Raw genomic sequence first — 15,707 nt, forward strand, 5'->3', positions numbered from 1 at the left:
AACGGTTAAATCTAACCTTATTCCTAACCTTAACCTCAGTAAAACGGTGCCAAAACCTAACCCTATTCCTAACCTTAACCTCAGTAAAACGGTGCCTAACCCTATTCCTAATCTTAACCTGAGAAAGATATGCGTAATCCTGAAGATATTTCTAACCTTATTCTCAGTAAAACAAATACCAGAATAGAAATCTCTGCGAGTTTCTTTCCAGCTACTCTACTGATTACCAAGCTAAGGAGGACCTGGTGTAAATGAATGACTCCCTGAGCAAACATTTTAATTCCCCTGGTTTGACATGCATGAATCAATCCACGGACGGGATTTCCAGATTCAGTATTGAGAACCAGTGTTTTCCATTAACAGGTTAACTTCACTCATCATGTGGTGTGCCAGTAGTTAGGGCTGTCACAATTATTACATAATCGTCTAATCGTGATTATTTGACCTTATCGCAATTATTTTGTCATAATCGTGAATGTTGAAAAATGTCCGAAATAGTGGAAATAGACGATCTACAAGCTCACAACGCGTCGCATCGCGACGCGTTGTGAGCTTGTAGATCGGCTATTTCCACTATCAAAGTTATTTTTTAAGTAGTAAGTTGTCAAATGTGAGCTTGTAGATCGGCTATTTCCACTATCAAAGTTATTCTTTAAGTATTAAGTTGTCAAATATGTCAGTAATTTCTTTGTATATTTAGGTTATGTGTCATATCTACCATGTACAACTTCAAAGCCTAAAAGCCAAACAGAAATGTAATTAATTATCAACAACAAAACACAATTAAATCATTAATCGCCAATTATTTGAGTGACAATTAATCGTCATGTAAAATGTCATATCGTGACAGCCCTACCAGTAGTGACAGGCTCCCTCCCTGATCACATAATTCACCACCATAAATAGTCAAATGAAATAATGAATGAGCGCTAGGGCAGTCACGATTATGACATTTTACATGACGATTAATTGTCACTCAAATAATTGGCGATTAACGATTTAATTGTGTTTTTGTCGTTGATAATTACATTTCTGTTTGGCTTTTAGGCTTTGAAGTTGTACATGGTAGATATGACACATAACTTAAATATACAAAGAAATTACTGACATATTTGACAGTGGAAATAGCCGATCTACAAGCTCACAACGCGTCGCGAATGCGACTCGCTGTGAGCTTGTAGATCTGCTATTTCCACTATTTCGGACATTTTTCAACATTCACGATTATGACGATTATGACAAAATAATTGCGCTAATGTCAGATAATCACGATTAGACGATTATGTAATAATTGTGACAGCCCTAATGAGCGCACTGCACTGGACTAAACTGTGTGGAGTTGAGTGACATAATCTTTTGCTTTGTTCATGCCTAATTGTACGCTCATTAGGTTTTTGTTGTTTAGGGTTGTCTGTTTAAAGTACCGTATATACACATTTAGTTATCTGGTAGAGAAACAAAGCTGTAATGCAAGAGAATGACTTTAACCACCTTTTCTTTTACTACCTTTTACTCTAGTGACCACATGGAGAATATCGATGGCTACTTAATGAAATACACCAACCTTGTCACAGGGTGGCAGTATAGGTGAGTAACAAGTAAACACACCTGTGTACTAGGTACTGTATCAGCCTCTACAAAACAGAAGTGGTGTCTAAATACTGTATGTACCACTGATGACTGGAAATATGCAGGTTCCTATTCCCCAAACACACCAGCTGATTTAACTAATTATCAGGATTTGAATCCATGGGACATAGAAGTTAAGGATTGCGTCTTTGTTGTGAAGTAGTTGTTCTGAAATGTGAACAGTGATATCTATCTGCCCGGGAATTGTAATTGTTTGCCTGCTATGAGAAGTGTTCTGAAATGTGAACAGTGAAATCTGCACAGGAATTGTTTGCCTGCTATGACAACGACTTGTCTAAGTATGTATCCTGTTTATGTACAGTTCAAATATTATGCCATAGTGCATATTAACCCATTCAGAACGGGTACACATTTTGTGTTTCATTATTTTATGCTTTAACTATTGAAAAATAGCAGATATACAAGCTCGCAGCGCAGCACCGAGTGCCGCGCTGCGAGCTTGTAGATCTGCTATTTTTGAAACATCGTGAAAATTAGAATTTTGACCCGATTCTATAAGTGTCTTTTGAATCCTTCTAAGGTTTTTTGAAAACCCTATGTTTCTATGTCAGCAATCTGGCCAGCCATCGTCAAAGAAAAGGTACTTTTCACTTAACTGGAGCTCAGTTAGTCTGTTCTTGAGAGACTACTATGTCAGAGGTTCTCAAACCTTTTCATGTGAAGGACCCCCAAAATGATATGTATTTGACCACGGACCCCCATTTCAAAATATCTAGTTCCAGGGACCACCCATAAGCAAAATTTGAGTTGCAAACGTTCGCTTTGAAAATACATTATATTCAAAGATTTACACACATTTTCACGACTTTTTCAAAAATAGCAGATCTACAAGCTCGCAGCGCGGCACTCGGTGCCGCGCTGTGAGCTTGTATATATGCTATTTTTCACTGGTTAAAGCATTCAATAATTCTAGGCCTAAATGGGTTAAGCAATGTTGTCTCAGTGAAGTAAAAAAGGGAGCCTGATTCTTCACACATTTCTTCCAAATCTGGCATAAAAAAAACAAGGGGCTTGATATTGGCTGAAAAGGCTTTGTGTCCAAGTATGTGTTTATCAGTCTCTCTGCCCTTCCATTCTGACTCCTGCACAGATTCTTTGTCCTGAACAATGAGGCGGGACTGTTGGAGTACTTTGTCAATGAGCAGTCACGTCCCCAGAAGCCTCGCGGGACCCTGCCCTTGGCCGGGGCCGTCATCTCCCCCAGTGACGAGGACTCGCATACTTTCACCGTCAATGCCATCAGCGGGGAGCAGTACAAGCTAAGGGGTTGGTTGCTGCTGTTCAAATGCATGCACACTGCACACCAGGCACGTGCACACATAGACATCAAAGTGGGCTTGGGCCCCTGCCCTTTTATCTGCCTGTAAAAAGTGCCCTCCCCAGACCATGAATGCAGTTTTTACTATGATAAAAGAAATGCAAATGCCCGTCTTTCCATGCCATACCTGAAGGCAGCGTTCAAGAGAATTGCCTTGTCCAAACTCTCCTGAACTTGAATACAGCATCTTATGTTGAAATAATTGCCCTCTCTGTGTAGAAATCCATGCCGTACACCACATCTCCAGTATTTACTTGATTATGCTTAGTTCAGTGTGGTATCAAGCATCGAAAATAGCCGACCTACAAGCTCACAACGCACGTTGTGAGCTTGGACGTCTGCTATTGTCAATATTTTCACCAAAAGGCCCTTTTAGAAATGCTGCACAGATGCCTGATAATAACCCTTCCTCATGTCTAATTTCTGCACCCATGCTTTCAGTTGCTCTCAAGTTAGGTCTTGTTTTTGACAAAGAACTCAACCAGTGTTTTCCACACATTCCTAAGTTACTTATTCTTTTCTTCTGGCTTGCTGGAGTTGCTGTGGGATTCCCCTGTAAAGTGATGAGAAGCACTGTGCAGACATCGTTGTTGCAATTGCATCAGTTTGGACAATGTTGCATGTGTTCAGCTGATCTGATTTTGTGCTAAGACTGTATGAGAGAGCTCCTTTTCGGGGTTATTGAAAACATCTTCTTGTATAGACAAATAGGAACATACCATAGAAGACGGTAAGTTATTAAAGGAGTAGTTCATCCCCAGAGTTCAATAATAATTGTTTTGTATTTGTCGCATTCCTAAGACAAAAAAAAAATATTATAGTAAATTTACCCCCATTGATTCTGGATGGAATTAATGAGGGTTCATTTGTTGTAATTGCATTATTGTCTTAGGAATGCGACAAATACAAAAAAGTCTCCATTTTGTGAATAATCAATAGAAAAAAAGTCATTTTGGGGTGAACTACTCCTTTAACTTTTTAGCCGCCGTTGACAGTCCTCACCGTCATTGAAAGGGTTAATACCATGGCGCCGTTGACGGTGAGGACTGTGAATCTTACTGTATATACAGTAAAGATATGATTACTTACTGTACGTCGCTCCGGTCCCGCCCGCATCGGTAATGTCGGCGATTTGTTTACAACGCACGTTGGGCGTGCACGCGAAGTGAAGCTCCTCAATGTTAAGTCAATGGAGAGGCCCATAAAGAAACTTCATTTAAACAAAATAGCCATTTTGAGATATTTTGCAGCAGATCTAAATGTAAACAAGGGCCAAGGCAGGGCGCAGCCATCTTCCCTCTTCTTGTCCCACACTGTCATGTGACTAGATGACGTAATCGTTGCCGTCAAGTGATAATCCAAAAAAACAAAAACAACCCCCTTCCAGCCCTTCAAAATAATAGCGGCGGCCTATGGAGGAAACCACGTGGCACCGAGGCACCAAGCAACCTTCAGATTAAGAGGCAGTAGATGTGTTAAGGCCCAAAGAGAAAGGCAGGGAAATGTATAAATTCTCATTAGATACTTGTTCCTTACCAACAACAGTGCATCAAACATGAAGCCTGATCTATAATACTTCTCTATCGCAAACTGAAAATGGCAGATCACAAAGCTCACAATGCGTTGTGCTGCAACATGCTGTGAGCTTGTGGAATAGAGCATAATGCTTTGTTGCAGGGCACATTGTAGCTCACTGAAGCAAGCAAGTCAACAAACAACCGCTGTCAATGGTTAAGGATGCCCCACATTCTTAACCATTGACAGTGGTTGTTTGTCTCCTTGCTTCAGTCTGGCACATGGAGATGATCCGTTTGTCCCTCCAGGACGGTGATGATGACAATGATGTCTGTTTCTTGAAATTCATTGTCTTTGCTGCTTTTGCTGGTCATTGGGAGAGTGTCATTGCATTCCGTCACACGTCACACGCACGCACGCACACACACACACACACGCACACGCACACGCACGCACACACACACACACACACACAGACTGTAAATGTAGCTGGTGGTGTTATTGTTGCTGGTCAGCTCTTTTCTTAACCTCGAGCGTCATCGTCCATCAGGACATATTGATCTTGATGTTTTCCATTATCTCCAGCCAAGGAAGGAGATAGTGCACATAATCAATGCTGAGCAGGATCCGCTTGGCAGGACTTTAATGAGATTTTGTTGGTGTGTGTGTGTGCGTGTGTGTGTGTGTGTGTGTGTTAGCTACCGATGCCAAGGAGAGGCAACACTGGGTGAGCAGGCTACAGATCTGCACACAGCACCACACAGAGGCCATGGGAAAGGTAAGACAACATGCTCCATATAATAGACGATCATATCATAACGGTACACGTTTCATGGATGCAAAACTCTACCCTGCTTTATCTCTCCCTCTGTCTCTTCTTCTGTCGCATCTTCTTTAATCATAGTCACAGGGTAGCTTGTAGGGATTGACCGATTATCGAAACGGGCGATAATCGAAGTCGATATTCGTAACATTTATTAATATTTCAAAATATCGATATTGAGAAAAAAATGTAAAAAAAAAATCGATATATTTTTTTGTATTTATTATTTTTTTGCATCTTGGTTACTGATTTTCACCGATTTCCTGCTGCGGAATACGTTTTTAACGCTATTCTAGTATGTGGCGACTAGATGTGAGCCTCTAGACATTTAAGATGGGAAAAAATATATAAATTAATTAACCACTATTTCAAATTGGGGGATACATTTTATTCTTTTTTTCTTTTTTTACTTAAAATGCATATCGGTTCATAAAATCGGTTATCGGCCTCTTTGATCACGACTTATCGATATCGAAATCGAACATTAAAAATTCCATATCGGTCGACCCCTAGTAGCTTGGGATCGCTTCACATTTCGGGGGTTTGATCCGGTCGGGAGTGGAAACCACTCTACGTCATGTTGTAGTCCTCAAAGGACCACAATTTGGCCGGAAAGATCAAACCGGATTCTGTTATAAATAATTCCCCTGCGTTCAAGGTCATACTTTTAGGGCCTACCTAATAAATCTCTTGATGCGGCGTAGTTTTGCTTTTGGAAAAGGTGTTTGTTTGGTATATGTATCTTTTAGTCCAACTCGTAGCGACTGGCAAGACTACACTGACTAGGCTACTCCAGCATTTTAATAGGGATGGGGGAAACAAACAGGGGGGAACCAAAACTCTTCTGCTTCTGGTTTCCACCTAGACTGGATCAAATGGCCCGTTGTAAACGAATACCAGGCTTTCCTCTTAGGAAAGACGGGTGACGCGAGGTTATTAGTCACAGGGTGAAATGGATGGCTTCTGATTCCGTTCCTGTCTTGCGCTGTCTTATAAGTGTCACACCATAAGGAAATGTAGAAGGCGTTGTTTGGCAACACTGTGGAGCTGTGTGTATCGCAGGCTATACTCTTCCTTCCCCGCAGGAAGCAGAGGCTGCTGCTGACCTGAGTCAGCATGTCGTGTCAAATCTGTTGAACAATGAAATATTGATGTCAATGAAAGCCTCTGCCTTTCTCAATGGAACCTCATTACTGTTATTGATCCAGCTACTACTATCTTGTTGTCACAAGCTATTTTCATGATGAAATGACAACATATGCATATCGGAAATGCAGGGATACCCAAGATGTCCCTGTAACACAGTGCGTGCACAGTAAAGTCCTCGCACAATGGATAACAATTAGAAATGGATCAATTAACACAGAGGATGTTACTGTGTCCAATTAACACGAGTTACTGTAAGTGAATAAAGGAGTTTTGTTGGGTCAATAAATCGTTTCACCCCTGGGTTCTTGTTTGAGATATGGTGGCATGGCACTAGGGCATTCACGAATAGTGATTTTTAGTATTCGAATTATTCGACCTCAAAGTATTCGAATAGTCTAATATTCGACAGGACTGGCCAAACTGTCAAATATTAAGTAAGCAAGAGGCGAACATTGTTGCGAGGCGTTGTGAGCATGTAGATCAGCTATTTTCACAATATTTATCTGCGGAACCGAGTCACATTAAATGTATTACCTACAATTCCAAGTGCTTGTCAGGGTGGGGGTCCCCAGTTCAAATATGTTTATTTTGGGGGTCATGGTCTAAAAAGGTTTGAGAACCATTCTTGAGAACTCATTCTTATGACTTCCTATCTAGCCAAGCTTTATAAACGATATATTAAAAAAGAAAAAAAAAAGAATATCCGACTTCGGTGAACAACGTCGAATAGTGACTTTGATATTCGAATATTCGGTGAATGCCCTACATGGCACTAATTGCGTTTAGGACAGACAGTTGAAACTGTTCTCATCCTCATTTATATTTTATAGTGTATGGGAGGTCCTACAGTATGCATTGAAAACAAAATCTGGCTCAGATATGAGCTGCGTCCGGCCAAGTTTAATTCTATAATCTTTTTTTTTTAACTACATTGTTTCTCTACTCCGGGCAGTGCAATCCCCCAACCAAGTCCCGCAGCTACTCCATGACGTCCCAGGGCAGCGGCAGCTCGCCCATGTCCCAGCGTCGGCCCAGCCAGCACACCCAGTCCTTCTTCAACCTGTCTCAGCTTCACAAAGGCTCGTCCTTGTACTCCAGCAAGAGATCCCTGCTTCCAGACCACCTGCAGGAAGCTAAAGAGGTACAGTACTGTATACAGCAGGGCTTTTCAAAGTGGGTGACGTGATGGGGCACCCTGGGGTGCCATGACTAGGGCTGTCACGATATGACATTTTACATCACTCAATTAACGATTTAATTGTGTATTTGTCGTTGACAATTACATTTCTGTTTGGCTTTTAGGCTTTGAAGTTGCACATGGTAGATATGACACATAACTTAAATATACAAGGAAATTACTGACATATTTATCAACTTTCAACTTAAAAAATAACATTGATAGTGGAAATAGCCGATCTACAAGCTCACAACGCGTCGCGATGCGACGCGTTGTGAGCTTGTAGATCTGCTATTTCCACTATTTCTGAAAATGTTTGTCAATGTATGAACATTTTTCAACATTCACGATTATGACGATTATGAAAAATATTTGCGATTATGTCAAATAATTACGATTAGACGATTATGTAATAATTGTGACAGCCCTAGCCTATTTAGTATCATTTTAAACTTGAAGTACATGAAGTTATTTTCAGTCCTCAACCTTGTATCTCCAAGTTTCAGATGTGTACGTCTTTTGCTAAAGCAAAGTCCTGCTTCATCATACAAGACTGTCGCACAAAACTACTGAAAACAGCCGATCCACAAGCACACAACGCCTCGCGATGCGAGGCGCTGTGTGCTTGTAGATCTGCTGTTTTCACCAGTTTAGTACATTTTATAGATGATAAATACCAAACGAACGGTTTTGGACATACAAGGTTTCCACCCAACAACGACGATATGCTATAAATATAAGGTGCTGGGAGTGAACATTATAATGTAGGGGTGCCTCGGATTAAACAAATATTCATGGGGTATACAGTACAGAGTGCCTGCACGTTTATGTGTTTACCTTAGATGTCTGTACCACCGTAACCACTTTGAGCATGGCATTATAGGAGAAGATTTTCTAAAATTACAGAAATAAAAGATCTAACGGCTCACAAAAAGTTTAGATTGGCTATTTTTGCTTTTCAAAAAACGAAATGTAAATGTATAAAATAGGGCTTACGTCTTTAAGGTCCTTACACAACAGAGATTCAGATTTTTTTTTGTTTTTGCGCACAAAACAGGAAAAGGAACACACGCTTCTCTATGACCTCTTGCCCACCTACCCTATTTTTTATTTTTCAATCCAGTTTTATTCTTGCATTTTATTTTCATTTAAATGTCCACAAGAGGGCACTGCTGTGCTTTCTTTAACAGTTGGGAGTTGAAGACCACAAGGTTAAAAAGGTTTCTGTGCAGCTGGGCAGAAAGAAACACTCTTTATGGCTGTGGTTCCTAAAGTGTATAATTTCAAGGACCCACAGTTTGGTATGCATTAGGCCATGGACCCCTCATACGGGTCCATTTGGTTCTATTTGTACTACACTCTCAGAGTTGCAGAATGATTAGGGTCCATTTGTTTCCTAAGTCAGTGGTTCTCAACCTTTTTAAAGCTGTGAACCTCCCAAAAAAAACATATTTTAACTGGGGACCCCCTCACCCTGACAAGCACTAAGAGTTGAGAAATTACATTTTGTATAACATGGTTTTATTGTGAAAATAGCAGATCTACATGCTCACAACGTGAGGCGTTGTGGGCATGTAGATCAGCTATTTTCACAATGTCTGCCTCTAATATTTGACAATTTGGCCAATTTTTACCCTCGATACACTTAAAGTGTATGTTTGTTTGATTACTGTTGAGTGAGAAAACAATGTTGCACATTCAGTTAATCATCTGGGGACCCCCCCAAAATAATTCGGGGATCCCCCTGGGGGTCCCGACCCACAGGTTGAGAACCACTGTCCTCTAAGTAACTAGCAGTCATTTTGCTGGGGACTCCAAAGAACCCCCTCAAGGACACTAGTAGTCGGGGATCCACATGCCCAAAAGCTCGAGGAATAGGGTTGAACCTGTGATGTTCTGCCGCACTTTTTATTTCTGTTTTATCTATTAGTTTGGTCATTAATAAATCTCATTATGTGCCAGATGCCAAAATGCCTCCAAGGTAGCTGTGCCACGGTTTTGTATGTTTTTCTTTACTATGCAATGAAAAAAAATGATTTTTTTTTTTTATAATTTTTATCCCCACAGAAACAGACACAGTTGTTGTGATTCAGTGGCAAAAAGAATTTTGTCAATCGGACAAATGGTTCCAGAGATAGAGCTGTTTGAATGAAAAAAAGTGTCCATCCACTAGAATGGACACACATGAACACACATTTTCTCAATCAGCTAAACGAGGGAGCGAACACACAAACAGAGAAAAGCATCTCTCTGATCTCAGGTCATTTTGACATCTTTAAAAAAAAAAAAAAAAAAATTTTATTCTTTTTTTTTCTATGTAAAAAACACAAAAAACGTCATAAACCGTCATTGGCACAGGTGGCTATTGGAAAAAAAACGTCAAAACCGTCATGTGGCACAGAATGAGTTAAGGTCCACAGAATGTGAGGCCTGCTCTGCCGGAAACATCGCGAAAAAAACGTTATGGCCATTTGGATATTCACTGTCCCATTGACTCCACTAGGAATATTCAAAAAAGAAAAAGAAAATCTGCTTTAAGTAGCATGTGAGGGGTCAAACTAGGGGTTCTTCAGCATTCTGAATCCATTGCAAGCATTTATTTTGCATGACATTGGACAAAATATTGGCCCCCAAAAACTGTGAAAAGTGATGAGTCATCACTTTTTCCCCCCACTTCACAGTTTTTAACCTGACTTTCGCCAGATGGTGGCAGCATTGCGTTGCATTGCTTTACCATCTGGGCTCGGTCCGGCAGAGTTGATAACACTCGTAAAGTCCCGGGCCGGACCAATCAGCGGCAGCTATGGGCGGGCTCTGAGCCAATAGAGTCTGATTGCAGACCACGTGGAAACCCAGGAGGCAGATTCTGGGTGCAACGTCATGCAGACAGGCCAATATGAGTGGTTGGAGTTGGCACTCCCAGACTGTGACAGAGAGACGGCCATATCCAATCACCTGCTATAGAATTTGAAAAAATGGCCCGCCCCTTACATCGGTTCTGCCGGAGCGAGCCCAGATGGTAAGCAATGCAACGCAATGCTGTCACCATCTGGCGAAAGTCAGGTTACACAGTTTTGGGTGGGCGGCAGAACATCACAGATCCTCTCCCATTTTGGTGACTGGATCCCTGGCTATGGAAACCAGTGTTGTTTTTGACAGCAAATTTTGATTTAGTTTTAGTCATAGTCTTTTGAATAAAATGTCTTTTAGTTTTAGTCATATTTTAGTCACCTGGGAAGTTTTAGTTTTAGTCTAATTTTAGTCGACTAAATATCATAAGATTTTAGTTGACTAAATCTACAGTTGATTTAGTCAACTGCAATGTATTTTTGCAGGCCTTGATGGCATCATAATGACTGATTTTACTCTTGGTTGTGTGCTGAAAATAGCCGATCTACAAGCTCACACGCTGCAACGCGTTGTGAGCTTGTAGATCTGCTATTTTCAGCACGCAACACCTGAGAGCAACCATTACTTTCTCCTACACTGGTCCCTCCCTTAACATTAGTCTAGTTTTTATTTTGTTGATGAAATTGTCAATATATTGAGTCTTAGTTTTAGTCATCACAGTTTAGTTTTTATTTAGTTTTTATTTAGTTTTCGTCATTGAAAAAAACACAGTTGACAAACATTTTTCGTCATAGTTTTAGTCGACGAAATCAACACTGATGGAAATGCATCTTGTTGTACTTGAGGTCACCTGATGCTCGTAGCTCTGGCTGACTCTAATCACGCTCAGCTGATTAGACTCTTAATCAGCTGTCAGTCAAAGCGGTTTTGCCCCGTGAATGTGTGCACACCCAGCAACGTTTGTAAACAGGAAATCCGTCTATTGACATGAAATAGTAGGTTAAAGACTAATGATGCTAATCGAGGCTTGAGCCTCTCCAGTGACTCAACATCTACTGTAGCACTCTGACTCTGTTGACCTGAATGGAACCCAACCTGATTTTACCCTACTAAGTTCTACAGGGATGACATTTTATTGAAGGCCAACATTGGATTTTTGATAAATGAACAAAATCGGTCCTTGCCCGTTCGAACGTATGTGCTCCGAATTATGTGCCGTTTGGGTTATGGGGTTGCACATTATACAAGGAATTTAATGTAGGAGTCTGAGAAGTAATGTTGGAGAACCCTAGCCTGACATTTCGTTTCACTCAAAGAGGCAGTCTTCTGCGATTGTAGCTATGTAGATGATCTATAGATGATATCCTCACTCTCCGATTAATGGAATGTAGGTTCAAAATGGTCAAAGCTTCCCTTTAAGTCACCACCTAAATCCTTGTCTAAACTTAAGTTTTCTAGTCAGAAAAATAAAGCACCTCTTGTCCTTTTCAATTCAGTTCCTTTCATTGTCTTTGCAGTTGAAAAGAAATAATTCAATGCCCCCCAAAAAAACAACACCAGCTGTGTTTTGGTGCATACACAGTATTTAAATGGTAAATGGTGCATTTATATAGCGCTTTTATCCAAAGCACTTTACAGAGATTGTGCATTACATTCACCCATTCACGCACACATTCATACACCGGTGGTGGAGGAAACCATGCAAGGCACCAACCTACTCACCGGGAGCAATGTGGGGTTCAGAGTCTTTCCCAAGGACCCTTCGACATTAAAGCTGGTTGCACTGGTTGCGTTTTTCGGGCCGAATATCGGAGTGAATTTCGGAGCACGCGAATAAAAAAATCAACCTCACGTTATGTCAATCACGTTTGCACACTGCCGCCCGTTTCGCGCACCACTCGGTCCCTTGCTCTCTCTATATCTCTCTCTCTCTCCTTGCCCTGAAAAACGCATTTCGCAACGAAAAACGCAGCAGTGTGCAACCACCTTTACTCAGGGGGAGCCCGGATTCGAACTGGGAACCCTTTGTGCTCTAATAACGGTTTCTCTACCCCTGAGATATGCCACCCCACGGCCCACATTTTTGAGTATTTGTGAGTGAACATGGATGACCTCTGCATGTTGTCCCTGCAGATGATGAGCCAGGCGCAGGGCCAACACAGAGACCTGATTCAGGGCATTGAGAGCCTGCCGCCGGCTCCTGGCTTCTCTCCGCTGGACCAGGACCTGCTGATGCTGAAGGCAACGTCCATGGCCACCATGAACTGTCTGAACGACTGTCTCCACATCCTCCACCTGCAGCAGATCGCCAGGCACAGAGGCACCATGGCAGGTGAGGAAAGGGTTTCGTGTCAGGGGTGTCGCACCAAATTCTGGGCCCTGGGTACAAGGATTCACTGCGGGGCCCCCATGAATGTTCTTCATAGGGCGAGGTGGGGGTTTGACCCATTTGGACTGGGAACGAATTATTCCGCATTATTTTGTGCTTTAACTATTGAAAAATAACAGATATAGAAGCTCACAGCCGCGCTGCCAGCTTGTAGATCTGCTATTTTTGAAATATCTTGTTTTTTTTTTTCTTTTTGAAAAACCTATTATGTTTCTATGTCAGTGGTGCTCAAACTCTTTCATGTGATGGACCCCCAAAATGATATGTATTTGGCCATGGACCCCCATCTCAAAATATGTAGTTTCAGGGACCCCTCAGAAGCAAAATTTGAGTTATAAATGTTCACTTAAAAATACATATATTCAAAGATTTTCACACATTTTCGCGACTTTTCAAAAAATAGCAGATCTACAAGCTCGCAGCGCGGCACTCAGTGCCACGCTGTGAGCTTGTATATCTGCTATTTTTCAATAGCTAAAGCAACCATGGGCAGCTGTAAGATTTATGTCCTTTCCAGGATTCAAACCCTGGTCTCCCGTGTGGGAGACACATTGTTTTCGCCCTGAGCTACAGACGTTTTGCCTGCTTGGCTAGGGGAAATAATGCACTCTGACCTTCAGGTGGTCAAACCTGTCAACCAGTAGTTTTCCTAACCGAACACTGGGCCCCATTTTCGTCCTTGCTAAACCCTAAATCCCTAAACTTCTTTGCCTTTTTCTTTCCCACTATTTTTAAAAACAAATAGCTCATCTACAAGCTCACAACATGTTTATGTAGTTGAGATATTTAAAAATGTTTTTCTAAATAGTAATACAATCTTTGAGTTATAGAAAGTTTTTTTCTCCTTTTTTATATTAACAACTTGAACCCTAGTGTCTATATTTTATAGCAGATCTACAAGCTCACAATGCCTCGTGCTGCGAGGCGCTGTGAGCTTGTAGATCTGCTATATTTTAGCAAAGCGCTTTGGTGAGAAGGGGAATAAGAGCAGACTAAAGTTTATTAGGTATTGACGGTTCAAGTGGTTAAATATCTGAAAACACAAATCGACATGAATCCCAAAATACACTGATGATTGTGCTGTCAAGCAATGAAACTATGGAATCTATGAACAGGTTGTGGGGGTCCCTGCTTCACCCCTCTCTCAACTAAGGGGTCCTTGGCCTGAAAACGTTGAAGACCCCTGGTTTAGGGTTTAGCTTGTTGAAAATAAGGCCCACTGTGTCAACATTTTAAAGAGCAGGGAGGCCTCCTCCTCCAAGAACTGCAGATGTGCTGTTACACCGCTTGGTTGAATGCTTGATTTTGATTGGTCTGGATAATGACGGCTCAGCTCAATAACAGACCCATGTCTGAGCCCCTCACCTGGCTGTGCTCCGTGCTCAATAACAGACCCATGTCTGAGCACCTCACCTGGCTGTGCTCCGTGCCGCTGCTTGGATTTCATGCTGTATCCAACATGACAGCCATGTAAACAAACACAAAATGTCATTTACAACTGAACGTTGCTCTCAAGAATGTTTTTGAAAACATTTTTGAAGCGTGAAATACAATGAAAATGTACTCTATTTGATCAACACTTCCTTGTTTTCTGAGACTTATGGAATACTATTATTACCTTAAAGCGCCAAATTTTGCACAGATGTATCCCAGGCATGCGCTAATGATTTAGCTAGGGTGCCTGAGTCGGCGACCTTCGGGGTCGCCACAGCGGCCAAATCAAGTTGGGCTCCCATCGACTTTCTATGCAGGAGGAAAATACCCAGACATTTTTTTCTGGATATTTAAGTAGGATGTGAGGGGTCTAACTAGGGGTTTGTCATGATGCTGAATCCATTGCAAGCATTTGTTTTGCACAAAAAAACAAAAAGCTTTAATAAAAGTTAAAGGAGAACCATATGCAATGCTATGGGACTTTATATTAGGGCTGTCACAATTATTACATAATCGTCTAATTGCAATTATTTGACATAATCGCAATTATTTTTTGATAATCGTTTAAATGTTGAAAAATGTTTATATGTTCAAACATTAACTCACTGAACGCCATAAACGTCTTATACGTCTTTGGACCTCGGTGCCATAAACGTCTTTTACGTCTTTTTAATTAATCAAAAGTTTTATCATTTTTTCATAATTGTAATTTCAAAAAAATCGCTCTAGAAGTTGGCCATATGCCTCCGTGACCTGAGCGATACGGCCGATTTGACTGTAGCACCAGTGTAACACAGTCCGGCGGAAAATCGGTATAGCCGAAGATTGGTTCCGGCCGTTTAAATGTTATCTAAAACGTTCGTTTATACACTTTCCCGTGCATCCCTGACGAACTATAAGTACTCAAAAAACGCAGAAAATTCTCAGGATTCCAGCGGTGCCATCCATTCTTCTCTACCTATCCTTGATCGCGATCGCCAGGGTTCCGAAGTTGTGTAGCATGCTAGCTAAAAGGCCTGGCCAAAATGTAAACAACAGGCCCAAACCAAAAAAAAGATGGACGTCTTCTTCCTTCTTCTGTTAGTTGATCAGATAGTAGGAGACCACCCTCTGGTGGTTTTCAAATGGTATTGCACTCCAGATTGCACACAGGGCCCATCACAGCACACACATATGATGATGATCAAGACATCTTACACATGTTCTATTGAAGCCCAAATCTAATGATAGGATATATATATATAAATATACATGTTTTCCTTTGTAAGAGGGGTAGTGTGGCTTTCGATAGAAGCATAGATTTATATATGTAATTTAAGTACAAAATATGATTTTGGCCCCCATAAAAAGGCAAAATTAAGCAAAATGGCTGGCACCAGTTTTGTAGATTTTGAATAAAGGG

At 41.2% G+C, this 15,707-nt stretch overlaps 1 protein-coding gene across 2 annotated transcripts in view; it reads left to right on the forward strand.

The window, feature by feature from the left end:
- LOC308280496 (oxysterol-binding protein-related protein 11-like) overlaps window positions 1–15,707 on the forward strand; it is a 47,161-nt gene that overhangs the window by 5,061 nt on the left and 26,393 nt on the right. For both annotated transcript variants that reach the window (XM_080720779.1, XM_080720780.1), the window contains exons 2-6: window positions 1,519–1,587; window positions 2,741–2,916; window positions 5,182–5,261; window positions 7,408–7,596; window positions 12,616–12,814. In XM_080720779.1, the coding sequence (XP_080576905.1) occupies window positions 1,526–1,587; window positions 2,741–2,916; window positions 5,182–5,261; window positions 7,408–7,596; window positions 12,616–12,814 (706 nt within the window). In that variant the 5' untranslated portion in view covers window positions 1,519–1,525. The remainder of the gene's footprint in view (window positions 1–1,518; window positions 1,588–2,740; window positions 2,917–5,181; window positions 5,262–7,407; window positions 7,597–12,615; window positions 12,815–15,707) is intronic.

The sequence above is a fragment of the Nannobrachium achirus genome (genome assembly GCF_963921795.1).
Source record: "Nannobrachium achirus genome assembly, chromosome: 24".
Lineage (NCBI taxonomy): Eukaryota > Metazoa > Chordata > Actinopteri > Myctophiformes > Myctophidae > Nannobrachium > Nannobrachium achirus.